Source organism: Protopterus annectens, chromosome 1.part2 (genome assembly GCF_019279795.1).
Source record: "Protopterus annectens isolate FY-2018-M chromosome 1.part2, PAN1.0, whole genome shotgun sequence".
NCBI lineage: Eukaryota > Metazoa > Chordata > Ceratodontiformes > Protopteridae > Protopterus > Protopterus annectens.
In genome coordinates, this window is record NC_056727.1 from 448576648 (window position 1) to 448591696 (window position 15049).

Genomic DNA, 15049 nt, shown 5'->3' on the forward strand with positions numbered 1-15049 from the left:
AGGACAATTGGGTTTTGAACATAGTTTCCCAAAGATACAGATTCCACTTCCACACCCTACCAACACCAAATGGTTGGCCAAACCTACCCCCAAATCAATGGGCTGAGGCCCAACAGCAGGCCCTCTCTCTCCTCAATATCAAGGCTGTTCAGCCTGTCCCAGCAGAACAAAGGGAACAAGGCTTTTATTCAAGACTTTTTCTGGTACTCAGAAAAGACAACTCCTGGCATCCTATCCTGGACCTCTCTATTCTCAATACCTTTCTCGTAGTTCCAAAATTCAAAATGCTAACTCTGCAACAGCTTCTTCCCATGCTAGCCAAGGATGCCTGACTGGCAACCCTAGACATAAAGGAAGCTTACCTGTACATCCCAATAAGGGAATCTTGCAGGAAATACCTACGCTTCAGGGTAGGCTCCATGCACTATCAGTTCTCTGCACTTCCCTTTGGCTTATCTACTGAACCCATGGTATTCACAAAGTTCCTAGCTCCAGCCATTGCATTTTGCAGGCAGAGAAATATTCAAATTTACCCATATTTGGACGATTGTCTGATTCAGGCAGAAAGCCAGGACTTGCTATTACAACACCTGGCATTCATAAAGAAACTTTTAATCTCACTGGGGTATACCATAAACGAAAATAAATCTCACCTAGTACCCTGCCAACAGATTGTATTCCTGGGAGCAAACTTGAACACAAATTCCCAGATGGCATTACTCACTCCAGAGAAGCAAGTTTACTTGACAACCTACTTCAAACTATTGGCCACAAAACCTCAGCTATCTGCATGGAAAATACTGCAAGCCCTGGGGTTCATGGCCTCTTGCATTTTACTAATTCCATATGCAAGACTGCATATGAGGAAACTCCAATGGTATCTAAAAAGCTTATGGTGTCATCATTCTCAGGACCTGGAAACTATGATTTCTATCATTCCTTGTATCAAAATAGAGTTCCTTTGGTGGGCAGAGGCCTGCTACCACAAGGGACTCCCTTTCACTCTACCCCCTGCCCCCCAAACCCTAACAACAGACGCATCAGACTATTCATGGGGGGTTCACATGGCAGGGCAGTGCATTCAGGGCAAATGGAACCCGAGACAGATGCACCTGCATATAAATCAAAAAGAAGTGTTAGCTGTACAGAATGCTCTGACAGCCTTCAAAGACTGTATTCTTCCAGGACAACTATTGGTAAAGACAGACAACACCACTCATACCCTCTCTGCAGACTAGCCATGGCTCTTTAAAACTACCAAGTACACCTGCAAGCTCAATTCCTGCCTGGCATACTAAATTCACTAGCAGGCGATTTAAGCAGAAATCTCATGGACCCACACGAATGGAAACTAGAAGCCAAAATATTCAAACTCTTGAGGAACAAATGGGGGGACTCCAGAGATAGACCTGTTTGCCTCCCCTCAGAACTACCTTCTTCTTCTTATTCTGTCAGCTTTTCCCTGTTAGGTGTCGCCACAGCAGATCACCTGTCCGCTCATAATTGGCAGTGGAGTTTTACGGTGTCGAGTTGCCAGCCCGATGCCCAACCTTCCACAGAAAGCACACACATGCACACACTCACACCTAGGGCCAATTTAGCGTGTCCAATCCATCTACAGCATGTCTTTGGGATGTGGGAGGAAACCGGAGCACCCGGAGGAAACCCACGCGACCACAGGAAAGACATGCAGACTCCTCACAGAAGGCACCGCAGCCGAGGATCGAACCAGAGAACCTCTTGCTGTGAGGTGGCAATGCTAACCACTGCACCACCGTGGCCGCCTCCCCTCAGAACTACCAATTGAGCAAATTCTGCACAAGACCTCCCCACAGCCAAACTTGGAAAGTGGATGCCCTGTCCTTTACCTGGGAAAGCCTCTCAGTTTATGCCTTTCCCCCTCTGCCTCTCCTCTCAAAAGTTCTACTAAAGATCAGACAGGACAAGCCAAGGACAATACTGATTGCACCAGACTGGCCATGCCAGCACTGGTACCCCTTCTTGCGCAGTATGGTGCTGCTACAACCATGGCACCTGCCTCAGACCCCTTCCCTGCTGTCCCAGCAGGCGGGCCAGATTCTGCACCCTCAGCTTCAAACCCTGAACCTTGCAGCCTGGCTAATTCCTTGAGCTCTCCCTTAGCATCCCTTAGTAAACAGATACTGGAGGCAAGGAGGCCTAGTACTATAAATTCCTAAGCTGAAAAGTGGAAAAAATACTGTTCCTGGAGCCTGGCTCAGGGGATGGGCACAACGGTGCCCAGCTTACCTCAGATTCTATAGTACTTAACAGAAATGCTCTACAGGGGCCTTCTCGTCAATTAAAATTCATGGCTCTGCCATTTCAGCACATTATAATAGAGAGCCACCCCTTTTCTCTAACCCCTTGCTAAAGCAGTTCCTTAGAGGGGCCAAAAATTTAATACCCCCCCAGGAGAGCTCCCACTCCAGCCTGGGACCTTAACTTTGTATTGGAAAAGCTCAATCTTCAACCCTTTGAACCAGCGGCTACAGCTGAGTTGAAATTCCTTTCTTGGAAAACAGCCTTCCTTCCAGCCATCACTTCAGCAAGAAGAGTGTCTGAATTACAGGACCTCATGGCAGTGGAACCCTTCATTATCTTCCATGTGGACAGGGTTTCCCTCAGGACTAACCCTTCCTTTATGCCCAAGATGGTGTCTTCTGTGGCCCTAAATCAGTCCATTCATTTGCCTTCTTTTTTCCCTAATCCACAAAACAGAGGGCAACCAATACTGCACTCTCTGGACATGCACAGAAGACTTAGATTCTGTTTGGACAGGACTAAGCCTACCAGAAAATATGAGCAGCTGCTAGTTAGCTTTGCTGCAGGGGCAGAGGGGAAGGCCATTTCAAAGCAAACCATTTCCAAATGGATAGTCCATTGCATTCATTTCTGCTGCAAACACCATGGAAAACCTACCCCACAGGGGATAAGATCACATTCCACCAGGGCTGCATCTACCTCTGCGGCATTTCTCCGAGGGGTCCCTACCAGGGACATCCTAGAAGCTGCTACCTGGAGCTCTGTACATACCTTCACCAAGCATTACCACTTGCCTATCTTTTCTAAATCCAGAGCTGAATTTGCCACTGCAGACTTGCAGGGATTAATAGCTGGCCCTAATGCTCTTTAACTTCCCCCTCCCTTCCTTAGCTTTAGGAATCAACCCAAATGTGATGACTGCAACAGTGAAACACGAAGAACATAGTACAGTTGTATACACTTACCATAAATGTAGATGTTCGAGTGTATTCACTGTTGCAGTAATGGTTACCCTCCCTCCAGCCCCCTGACTTATCTTGGCTCTACCTCTCCTTATGGTTGGTATGTCTATTTTTTGTTGTGTATTTGCTTTTTGATGGGGGTTTTACCATACCATTTAATTGCTTCCTATTATGGGGGCAGCTGACATCTGGGGCAAGAAAAACTGATGTAATGGCGTTGGCTGCCTGTTTTTATACCCCTGACGTCAGACCTAGAGTGACAGCAATCGGCGCAGAAATACGAAGTCTCTGGTATTCGGGCCAACTGAGGGCTACCTGCAGGCAGATAACCCAAGTGTGATGACTGCAACAGTGAATACACTAGAACATCTACATTTATGGTAAGTGTACACAACTGCACTTTCCTTTTGTTACTTGTACATTGCACCTCTGGCAGTATTTTTGAGAAAACTAATACATTGTTTGCCTTCTTGCAGAACTTACAGGATTTTTTTTCTGTTTGTCACCATGAATGTGTCAGCCATCACAACATTCATACACATAGACATCATCACACAGGGTGTGTCTGCCTGTTTTCTTACTGCTTTTGAAATGGCTTTACTCACTGTACCCTTGTAGCAAAATCTCCAAACAAGCCATCCCTTTTTAAAATCAAATGCAATAAACATTTCCTTCCTAAACTATGGTTGCTCTGTTGGCACTCTTTCTACTCCTATTTTATATCTTTTTTCCCCTTTGCATCATTGGATCTTCACACCATAGGGGCATGGCTTCATCTGATCCTGATAATTACCCTTAATAGATTTATTTTGCTATTGATTATAAGGTTCAACTTGTTTGTACAAGTACCACATTGATAACTTTAGAGGCATTAAAAATGTTTTACAAAACTGCACGCTTGTATTTGAGGCAGTGTAGCTAAGTACAAATAATGAAATTCGCAAATTTTGTGAAAATTGTTTTTGTATGCTTGGAAATTTGAAGATATGAAATTCCTTCTCCCTCTCCCTCTTTCACAGGTATTTGGAGCAGAGATATTCGATATAAGAGTAACCTGCCACTGACAGAGATAAACAAAATCCTTAAGAACTTGGAAAGCAAAAAACTAATAAAGGCAGTCAAATCTGTTGCTGTAAGTATTAAATCCCTGCAAAGAGTAAAGGTTCAGATAGGCCGTATTCAGTAATGATAATCAGGCAACCTGGTATGGTGACATAGGTTATTTAAAATAAGTAGCTATTCTTTGTATGGATCACTGTTGCAGTATTGTTCACTGTGTATTAGAGTTAACCACAGGTGTACATTTGCCTGGTGGGGTCAGTTCTCAGAGCTCTTTGGATGTCTTAGCACAGGCCAGCTGTGCCCTGAATATGGATGGAGGTCTGCATTCCAGATAAAAGGGTCAGTCAGTCTGTCCCATTTTCACTTATTTTTTGCTGCATGCATGATCTGTATTTTTCTAAGAAAGTTTACGGTCCTCAGCCTGATTTCTGCTTCAGAGCTCTGGTCTGTAGAATTCTTTGAAAGCCAAATACACTGTTGGTGAAGCTTTTCCTAATTGCCAGTTGGTTTTCTTTTGGGGGGAGTAATAAATGTGAATTATTGTCTGTAGCTGTGCTGCCACCAAAAGAGAAAGGGAACATAGAAGAGGAATTCTTTGTGCCACTATTAGCATACATCTACCATTTCATGAAAAGGCAGTGTGATATGAAACTTTTTTGCATTTCAGTTAGATTATACCAACATTCATTCAGTAAGTGATTGACATGGATGCAGTGTAAAGATAGCACTAGGGCATATGGATATCAATGTATTTGATGGGAAAGTCAAGATGTTTTTCATGTTTCGCTGTTGCCGTCCTTACTTGTGGAATTTCCTTCTGTGGAAGCCCTTGGCCGGCCCGAATGCCAGAGTAAATGTCTTTCCTCTTCCTATGACCAGCGGACACCCTTGACTGATGTCACTACACCCAGGATATAAGTGGAGTCTGCGAACAGCATGACCTTATGTTCATCGTGTTTCACTGTTGCAGTCATTACAATTGGGTTATCCTGCTGGCAGGCTACCCGCAGTCAGCCCGAGTTCCAAAGTCTAGATCCGGCGTTGGTTGCTGTCACCTCCTCCCTGACGTCAGTGCGCCAGGGGTATAAAAGATGCAGCCAACGCCATTTTCTTCAGTCTTTCTTGCCGCGCGGTGCCCGAAGCAAAAGCAGTTCGCAAGTGCCGGTCGGCCGACTCCTGAGATTTTCAAATTCAAATTTCAGATCCGAAGTCTTCATTAAAGCTAAGTACCCCGTTGGGGAAACTTTTTCTTTGCTCCAGACCGATGTCAGAAAAAGTTAATATTTGTATTTTTTGTGGGAAGCAAATACCTCATAAGGATTTTCATTCTTACTGTATTCCTTGCCTAGGCCCTGACCACGACGTTGCTAGTTGTCGGTTTTGTGTTAAATTTAACCAATGCACTATTAAGCATCGGTAAGATTTTGCATTTCATTACTTTGGCAGAAGATTCAATTATATAATGCCGTCGGAACAGCCGACTACCGGAGTTTATAAAAAGCACAAAGAAAAAGAAAAGGACAGGCATCTGAGGTCCAAAACCGATGATGAGGCTTCCGTTAGGCCTGTCGCCGGTTCGTCGGCTCTCAGTGAGGCGCTTTCGCATTCCCTGACGCCCGCTACCTCAGAGCCGCAGGCCCCTTCCGACTCCCACGTGGAGCTGACGAGGCCGCTGGAAACTCAAGGTATTGGACACTCGGAAACTATTCCCTCAGATGGGTCCGGAGCCGCTGAGCAGGCATCTGCTTCTGAGGGTGTTTTCAGGCCTACACAATTATATGTAAAACCAACTTCAGCTTCAAAGGCAAAGACTAAAGCAGCTCTAAAGACAAAGAAACAAGTACAGCATTCTCCTGGACAGGCCTCCATGCCTAAAAAACAGATGCTTAAAATGGCCGAAGACCTAATTACTTTGATCATGGGTTCCCATCCCCCTCCTGATAAGAGGCCTAGGCAAGAGATAGAATATGAATCTTCAGATCAGGTTTCCATTTCCTCTGATTCCTCTTCTGAACAGGAATATTCCCTTCCTCCCTATGAGGATTCTGATGCTGAAGAATCTATCCCTTCAGCCTCTCCTCCTGAGGATTATTCTTTTGGGGAGACCCTGCATACTATGAGGGAGCATTTCCACTAGGAGAGCCAAGATTACTCAGAATCCAAGAAAAGGCTCAGAGACTTCCTTTTATTGTCTCAGCACAGGCCCCTTGCTATTCCTCCTGTTTTAGACATTGTATATGATGTATTTTCAGAGTCCAGTCTGTCTCCTGACTCTTTACCACCAGCTCCTGTTAAGCCAGACAGATACTACAGGGTTCCTGATTCTCATACATTTCTTTACAAAAACCCTGCTTCTGACTCAGAAACTATTTCTCAGGGTCCCAAGGGGGTCAAGGCTTCCACTGCAAAAACCCTATCCCCTCTGATAGGGATTCAAGGGCCCTGGACAGATGGGGGAAAAAGATTTATACTTCTGCTACCTTGGCTGTAAGAGCTTTAAATTGTCAGTTTCATATGCTTAATTATCAGCACTATCTTATGTCACTGCTTAAACAGAAAATGTTGACAAATTCAGAACGTGCAGAAAACAAAGAAATGCAGGATTTATTGCATGCAGCTGAACAAGTGGGAAAGCATACTTTGCAATGTGGTTTTGATTCTCTAGAGGCCTCCTGCAGGGCTGCAGTTACAGGTTCTGTCATTAGGAGGCATGCTTGGTTAACGGAACAGAATCTACCCGATCATGTTAAAGCAAAACTATTAGATGCTCCATTACAACATGATACCTTGTTTGGTGTTAAAGCAGAGGAGGTGTTGAAGAAACTGGAGGACAAAGCTAAGTCTATGCAAACAGTGAAGGATTTCTTACAGGTGTAGCCTCCCAGATTTAGTAGGAACTGGCCTACAAAGAATTGGTCCTTTCTAGTGTCAGACAGGCCACAAAGAGGCAGATGTAGATGCCCCAGAGGCAGATCACAGCCCCAAGGCTCATACAGGCCTAAACAATGGGGTGCTTCTACCTCAAAAAGCGGAGAGGAAAAATCACAACCATACAGGAAACAGTCTCAATGACTTTCCCCTGCCAGCACCAAGCACTTATTTTCTGGCAGCTCCTTTGTGGGGAAAACTAGCACTTTTTTCACAAAATTGGCACATGATCACTCAGGACAAATGGGTCTTAAATATGGTATCTCACGGCTACAGATACCATTTTCACACCCTGCCAAGGCCAAACGGTATGCCAGACCTGCCATGCAATCAATGGGCAGAGGCACAAAAAAATCTTTCATCGCTCATGGACATGAGAGCCATTCAGCAAGTACCACAGCAAGAGCAGGGACAAGGATTTTACTCAAGGCTATTCTTGGTACCCAGAAAGGACAAAGCCTGGAGACCAATACTGGACCTGTCTATCCTAAACACATTCCTGGATATTCCAAAATTCAAAATATTAACTCTGCAGCAGCTTCTGCCCATGCTGGGCAAGAAGGCTTGGCTTGTGACTTTAGACCTAAAAGAGGCATACCTGCATGTCCCAATCAGACAATCATGCAGAAGATACCTCAGATTTATAGCTGGCTCTATGCACTACCAATTCTCTGCACTACCCTTCGGCTTATCTACTGCACCCAGGGTCTTCACAAAATGCCTGGCATCAGTAATTGAATTTTGCAGACAAAGAGGAATACAAATATATCCTTACTTGGATGACTGCCTTATTCAAGCAGAGAACAAGGACATTCTACTACAGCATCTGGCATTTGTAAAAAGATTACTAACAGGTCTAGGATACACAGTAAACGAAAAGAAATCAAAACTCTCACCCTCTCAAGAGATAATATTCCTGGGTGCAAGCTTAAATACAACTGCCCAGATGGCTTATCTCACACCAGACAAACACAGACAACTGACTACTTATTTCAAAATGTTGGCAACAAAGACCCATTTATCTGCAAGAAAAATTCTGCAGGCTTTGGGCTTCATGGCATCCTGCATACTGCTAATTCCATATGCAAGACTGCATATGAGGAAACTTCAATGGTATCTAAAAAGTGTTTGGACTCAACATTGCCACAGCCTGGAAACAATAATTACCCTCATTCCCTGCCTGCAACAGGAGTTTCGATGGTGGGCAAAAGACTGTCACCTCAACACGGGACAGCCATTCACCTTACCCACAGCCATTGACAACAGATGCATCAGGTTATGCCTGGGGCACCCATATGGCAGGAAGATGTATTCAGGGCACATGGTCCGCAAGTCAAATGCATCTACATATCAATCAAAAAGAGATGCTAGCTGTTCAGAATGCCCTGACAGCCTTCAAGGATCTACTTCATCCAGGACAACTACTGATAAAGACGGACAATACTACAGTCGTGGTACATAAACAAGCAGGGGGGCATGCATTCCTACCCCCTCTGCAGACTAGCCATGAACTTGTGGGACACAGCACTGACTTACCAAGTACATCTGCAAGCACAATTCCTGCCAGGAAGGATGAATACTCTGGCAGATGAACTAAGCAGAAACCTAATAGATCCCCACGAGTGGAAATTGGATCCTCAAGTCTTCAGCATGATAACAAGGAACTGGGGATGCCCAGACATAGACCTATTTGTCTCTCCTCACAACTGCCAACTACAGAGATTCTGCACAAGGACTTATCACAAGCAAGCATGGAAAGTGTATGCTCTATCTTTCAGCTGGAAAAACCTAACAATATATGTCTTTCCTCCTCTGCCTGTCCTCCCCAAGGTACTCCTCAAGGTCAGACAAGAGAAACCAAAAATTATACTGATTGCCCCAGACTGGCCTCGCCAGCACTGGTACCCAGTACTAAAGAGCTTGTCTCAATGCCCAGCTTGGACATAACCTCAGATTCCTCACTTATTCACCCAACAAGACAGTCAGATACTGCACAGCCAACTCAGGACCTTAAACCTGGCAGCTTGGCGGGTAATGTAGCCATTCAAGACACACCTCTCTCTAAAGCAGTGATGGATGTTATTTTGGAGGCCAGGAGGCCTAGCACCAGAAATTCTTAAGCAGAAAAATGGAAGAGATTCTGTGCTTGGAACCAGTCACAAGGTATTGACACGACTGTTCCAAATATTCCTCAGATTTTGCAGTACTTAACTGAGATGCTGGATAAAGGCCTTTCCTTTTCATCAATTAAAATTCATGCCTCTGCCATTTCAGCTCATTACAATACAGAACCACCTATTTTTTCTCGTCCATTACTAAGGCAGTACCTCAGAGGGGCCAAAAACATAAGACCTCCAAGGAGAGCACCAGTACCTGCATGTGACCTCAACTGTGTCTTGGAAAAACTCACACTGCCTCCATTTGAGCCAGCCTCTGCAGCTGATATAAAATTCTTATCCTGGGAAACAGCTCTGCTCCTAGCAATAACCTCTGCTAGACGAGTCTCAGAGTTACAGGCACTCATGGCTGTGGAACCTTTTATCATTTTCCATCCTGACAGGGTTTCTCTAATGACAAACCCTACATTTATGCCTAAAGTAGTGTCCAGTGTGGCCCTTAACCAAACAATTAATTTGCCTACCTTTTACCCAAACCCACAGAATAAGGGTGAGAAACTTCTGCATTCTTTGGACATTCACAGGCAGCTACGCTTCTACTTGGACAGAACCAAAGCTTTCAGAAAGACTGAACAACTTCTAGTGTCATATGCTGCAGGATCACAAGGAAAGCCTATCTCGAAACAGACTATTTCAAAGTGGATAGGCCACTGCATTCGTTTCTGCTATTCACACCATGGCAAATCAGTGCCTAAGGGCATTAGGCCACATTCAACCAGAGCAGCAGCCACTTCAGCAGCCTTCCTCAGAGGAGTACCAACCAAAGACATCTTAGAGGCCGCAACTTGGAGTTCAGTGCATACTTTTACAAAGCACTATCGCTTACCTCTCTACTCTAAATCCAGGGCAGGCTTTGCCACTGCAGTTCTGCAGGGCCTGATAGCCTCTCCTAATCCTATTTAGCACCAGCCTCCCAACCTTAGCTTTGGGATTCAACCCAATTGTAATGACTGCAACAGTGAAACACGATGAACATAGTACAGTTGTGTACCTACCATAAATGTAGATGTTCAAGTGTATTCACTTTTGCAGTCCAGGTTACCCTCCCACCATCCCTCCTTTTCCTTGCTGGGACTTACCTGTACTTCTCTGTTCTATACAACCTATGTGGTGTATTTGCTTGTAGATGAAGGAAAAGTTGTTTTTTGTGTATGCATGCTTATTGGCATAATTTAGCCTACCATTTTAAGGGCACCTGACATCTGGGGCAAGAAAAACTGAAGAAAATGGCGTTGGCTGCATTTTTTAGACCCCTAGCACATTGACGTCAGGGAGGAGGTGACAGCAACCGACACCGGACCTAGACTTTGGAACTTGGGCCGACTGCGGGTATCCTGCCAGCAGGATAACCTGATTGTAACGACTGCAACAGGGAATACACTTGAACATCTACAATTATGGTAGGTACACAACTGTACTTTCTTTCTTACCGTTGGAGCTCGAAGCATCTAGTACATATGTCAGTCAGTTCACACCAGAGTGAATACTTCAGAAAGCTAAATATCCCTTGGGGAATTCTTTCTTTTTTCTATCTAATGTCAGAGAAAGTTAACAGTTGCCTCGGTTGTGATAAAGTAATTCCTCACCAAGATTTCCACACCCTCTGTGTTACTTGTTTGGGCCCTAAACATGACGTTCTCAACTGCCGTTTCTGTGCCCGATTCAACTCCAGCACTATTCAGCATAGGGCAGACATTTTAGCTAGGTTTCTTAGCAAGTCCTTTGAATCTCTATGGAGGATGGTGTCCATTTTGCATACCGATGTTGGTTTGCCTATATGCAAATGGCCTAAGCTCAGCCCCTCAGATAGCCTGACTGGACTGGTTATTTTGGAAGTCGGTGTGGTGCCTTCGCAGCCCCCTCCCACAATCTAGGTGGTGGACAAGGCCTCTGTTGAGACCCTTTCAGAGGCAGATATGCTGTCAGGCCCCTCAACATCTGTACCGTCATTGAACGCTCTTCGTTGGTCAGGTCCAAGACTGCTCTGCAGGCTTCTTCTTCCGGCGAATGCAGTACTTCCATTACACCTCAGAGGCATTCAAATGTCTGTGCTTCTGTCGCCCCCAAGCCTAAAGAAAAACCTACTGCTAGGAAGACTTCTTTCATTCCAGGCCTTCCAGTTCCCACTCTCAGGCCTCTCAGCAGGATTTAGTTAAATTGGTAAAGGATCTGGTTTCCCTGGTAAAAGGCAGACCCCCCCCCCCCCACCAAATTTAGGAAAAGAGACCCAATCCCAGGGGTTCCTACTGACCCCTTTGAGACTAGGCAGGATTTGGACCAAGAGTGTTCAGCCTTTGAAAAGGATCCCTCCTTGTCTCCTTCTCAGGAGTCTGAATCAGAGGAAACCTTGCTTTCTGAACCCCCCCGAGGATCTGTCCTTTGGGGAAATTTTATACTCCCTTGGGGAACAGTGTCATGGTGAAGAACAAGATTATCCCCAATCCGAGAAAAGAGTCCGGGAATTTCTCCACCTCTCAGAACTTAAACCCCTGTCAATTCCCCCTGTTTTGGAGGTGGTTGATAATATTCTTCAATAATCCTCTTTGAGACCAGACTCCCTTACTCCTGCACCCAGAAAATCTGAGAGATTCTACAGGGTTATGGCTTTAAATAAACACTGAAAGAATTGATGAGACTGTATTATACTGGAATTAACTGGAAACAACTGGAATGAAAGTCTTTATTTGTTAACTCATTACATCCGAATAATACCTCCAAGTGCATTTGCAGCTAACTCCTACTGATGCCTCTAGGCATCAAATATTGCTTGTTCATATTTGCATCAATAATTACAAAACCATGCTATGTACAAGATTTTAAAAGGTTTCCTCTTAAAGCTTACACAGTGGCAAACTCAATTGCATTAATATTTGACCTCTGTCTAGTGCAGGAAAATAGATATTGTTGTTTTTAGAATATTAATTTAGATATCATTTTATTTTCACATTTTTCTAAATATCTCAACAGCTGAGTAACACAGAACTTTTTAGCCTTGTATGAATGCTCTGCTAGACAAATAAAATGCTGCTGACACTTTGTATGTAACTTGAGTGGTTGCTGAGATATTTAAGTTGTTTACAAAATATTACAGATATAATCGTTACTGTGTTTATTGTGACTTATAAAATTCAGTTGAAGAACTAGACCCTAAAGAATACTACCACTATAAAATAGTTGTGCTGAAGGGTTTGCCATTTATACTTCTTTCATAACCACTGTGGTTCTAGAGATATGAACATTTGTTTGAAATGAGAGGACATAATTTGATTGTGACAAAAGGCTTAGACTCCACCCGTTGGAAGTTACAGTGCAAACTTGCAGAGCTCCATTTCAGTGAGTGAGTTAATTAACCAAACTTGTGCTAAACAGGTGCCAGTCTCTCCTTTATGGGCCAAGTCTTGTGTACTCTTCAGAATGACTTCTGCAAACACTGTAGTTTGGTTAGTAAGGCTTTATTAGATGTTCACAATATCTGAAAACTGTCTTCATTAACAGTGCTGATAAACAGTAACAGTCTGTAGAAATGCTGGAATGCTGGTTAACAGTAACAATGCTGATAAATATATCCGAAGTTTCTGCAGGTGTATTCTGATTCTTCTGAATAATATCAACTGAAACAGTCTTTTATTATGAATAAATTTAACCTGACTTCTGCACTCCAGCTCGAGTGTCTGTTCTGCAGTCCAAAGGCTAACTTCCTTTTTGGAATGCTGGATATTTAATCTTTTCTGTATGCCAGTCCGAACTAACTGACTTTTCTAACTGTATCAGCAGCATTTCCTAATAATAGCCCCCCAGCCACTAGCTGGCATGCATGGCTAAGGGAGCAAGACCTTCCGAAGCATGTAAAGTCCAAACTTTTGAATGCTCCCTTAGATAAGAAGTCTCTCTTTGGCTCTAAAGCATTAGCTGTACTCAAAGATTTCAAGGACAGAGATAAGTCAAGACAACCAGCCAAAACCTTCTGGCAGGTACAGCCCTTGCGTTTCAGCAGAAATTACTCCACAAAGCTCTGCTCCTTTCCTTCCCAACCAAGAGAAGGCCAGGGAAAGGCCTGCAGGGAAAAGGACCACAGTCAGCTACATGGTCTCAGACCTGGGCATTTGTCTTCCCCAACAGCAGGGACTTCCTCTACTCAGGTCCCTGGGAGGGATCAGTCATGGGCATTTCATGGCACATACCCCCCTCCCCCCTTCCCTGAAGAAAGACTGACCCAATTCAGACAATTTGACCTTTTATCTATTCAGTCCTATATCTTCTTACTATCCTTGGTAGGGGGTCATTACCCTTCAATATATTTTTCTTATGTCCTGCCCTTAGGTTTTCCTAGGGACTCCAGTCCTAAAACACATTTCTGGTTTGTTCCCAGAAGGGGATCTAGTGGAGGATTACTGAGCCTTTACTAAGTCCCAATTTGTGCCTTGCACCTTTGACTGGTTCACTGCCCCCAGCCATTCACTTAACACTCAGCCCCTCCTATTGCCTACTGCTAATTACCTCCTCTAGTCCACTAACATGGTGCTACATAGCTCAGACTTGACTAACTAACAGCCCTTACTTACTTTCCAGGGATTCCACCATAACAAACCCAGAATCCAAAGTTCACTGTTCTAAAGCAGGACCCAATGGACTCTACCTTTCCTGCCTCAAGGCAGGGTTTCCCCCCTGACCAACAGTGTTCAAAACATTACTGACAGGTCAGGTTGTGAGTTGATCTGTAAGGAGATTTGTTAAGGCCAGGTTATAATCAGCAATATTCATCAGTATAACCATTACCCCTTTTCAGTCTCATCGCCTGTATGTTTTTCTTGGTAGAAAGTTCTTATAAGGCAAGTTTTTCATCCTGTGATAGGTTGGAAGTTGGGTAATAGACATAAATGTTCCACCCTATCACAGGATTAAAAACTTGCCTTACAGATCAGATTTGTTACGAAGAGATCTCTGTTGAAAAAATCAAGAGAAGTTTCTCAGATGTTGATTCTATTTTATTTGATATGTTTGCCAAGAGAATGTTGACCATGAGATGTATACCTTTTTAAAGGTAGACCAACCTAGAATGGCCAGGATATTCAGCATACCTAAGGTACACAAAAATAGGTCTAAGCCACCTTTTAGACCAGTGGTTGCTGTTGACCATTACAAAACTGAGACATTTTCTGTATTTTTAAATCATTTATTAAACCCGATGGTTCAGAGCTCAGAATTCTCTTTAAGAGATTCCTGGCACCTCTTGGAATTAAGTGAAATCCAAGAAAAGAGTGAGGGGTGCATTTGTATCTCATTGGATGTGGTTTCCTTATATTTACATGTATCCAGCAAGATACTGGAATAGACTTCGTGAGGAGTTACCTATCTAAATTTACTGACTTTGACACTGTCATAAGTACCATTTGTGTTTTACTAGAAATTGTCTCAGGTGGTAATTTTTTTTTTTTGTATTTCAAGGGAAACACTATAAACAAAACTCAGGAGTTGTTATGGGGGCAAAAGTAGCCCCCATATTTGCCAACCTTGTAATGGCCTGGTGGGAGCAAGTACATTTAAAACCCCACTTCCTGTTTGATAAAGTAGTGTTCTACAGGAGATTTATTGATGATTTGATCTTCCTACAGAGAGGAACTGTAAGTACATTTGATG

The 15049-nt window shown here is 43.8% G+C and overlaps 1 protein-coding gene across 1 annotated transcript in view; it reads left to right on the plus strand.

Annotated features, from left to right (window-relative positions):
• The window catches only part of POLR3F (RNA polymerase III subunit F), a 1043854-nt gene that overhangs the window by 586106 nt on the left and 442699 nt on the right, over positions 1–15049 (plus strand). Inside the window, exon 5 of the mRNA XM_044056984.1 lies at positions 4265–4377. Within this exon, the coding sequence (XP_043912919.1) occupies positions 4265–4377 (113 nt within the window). The remainder of the gene's footprint in view (positions 1–4264; positions 4378–15049) is intronic.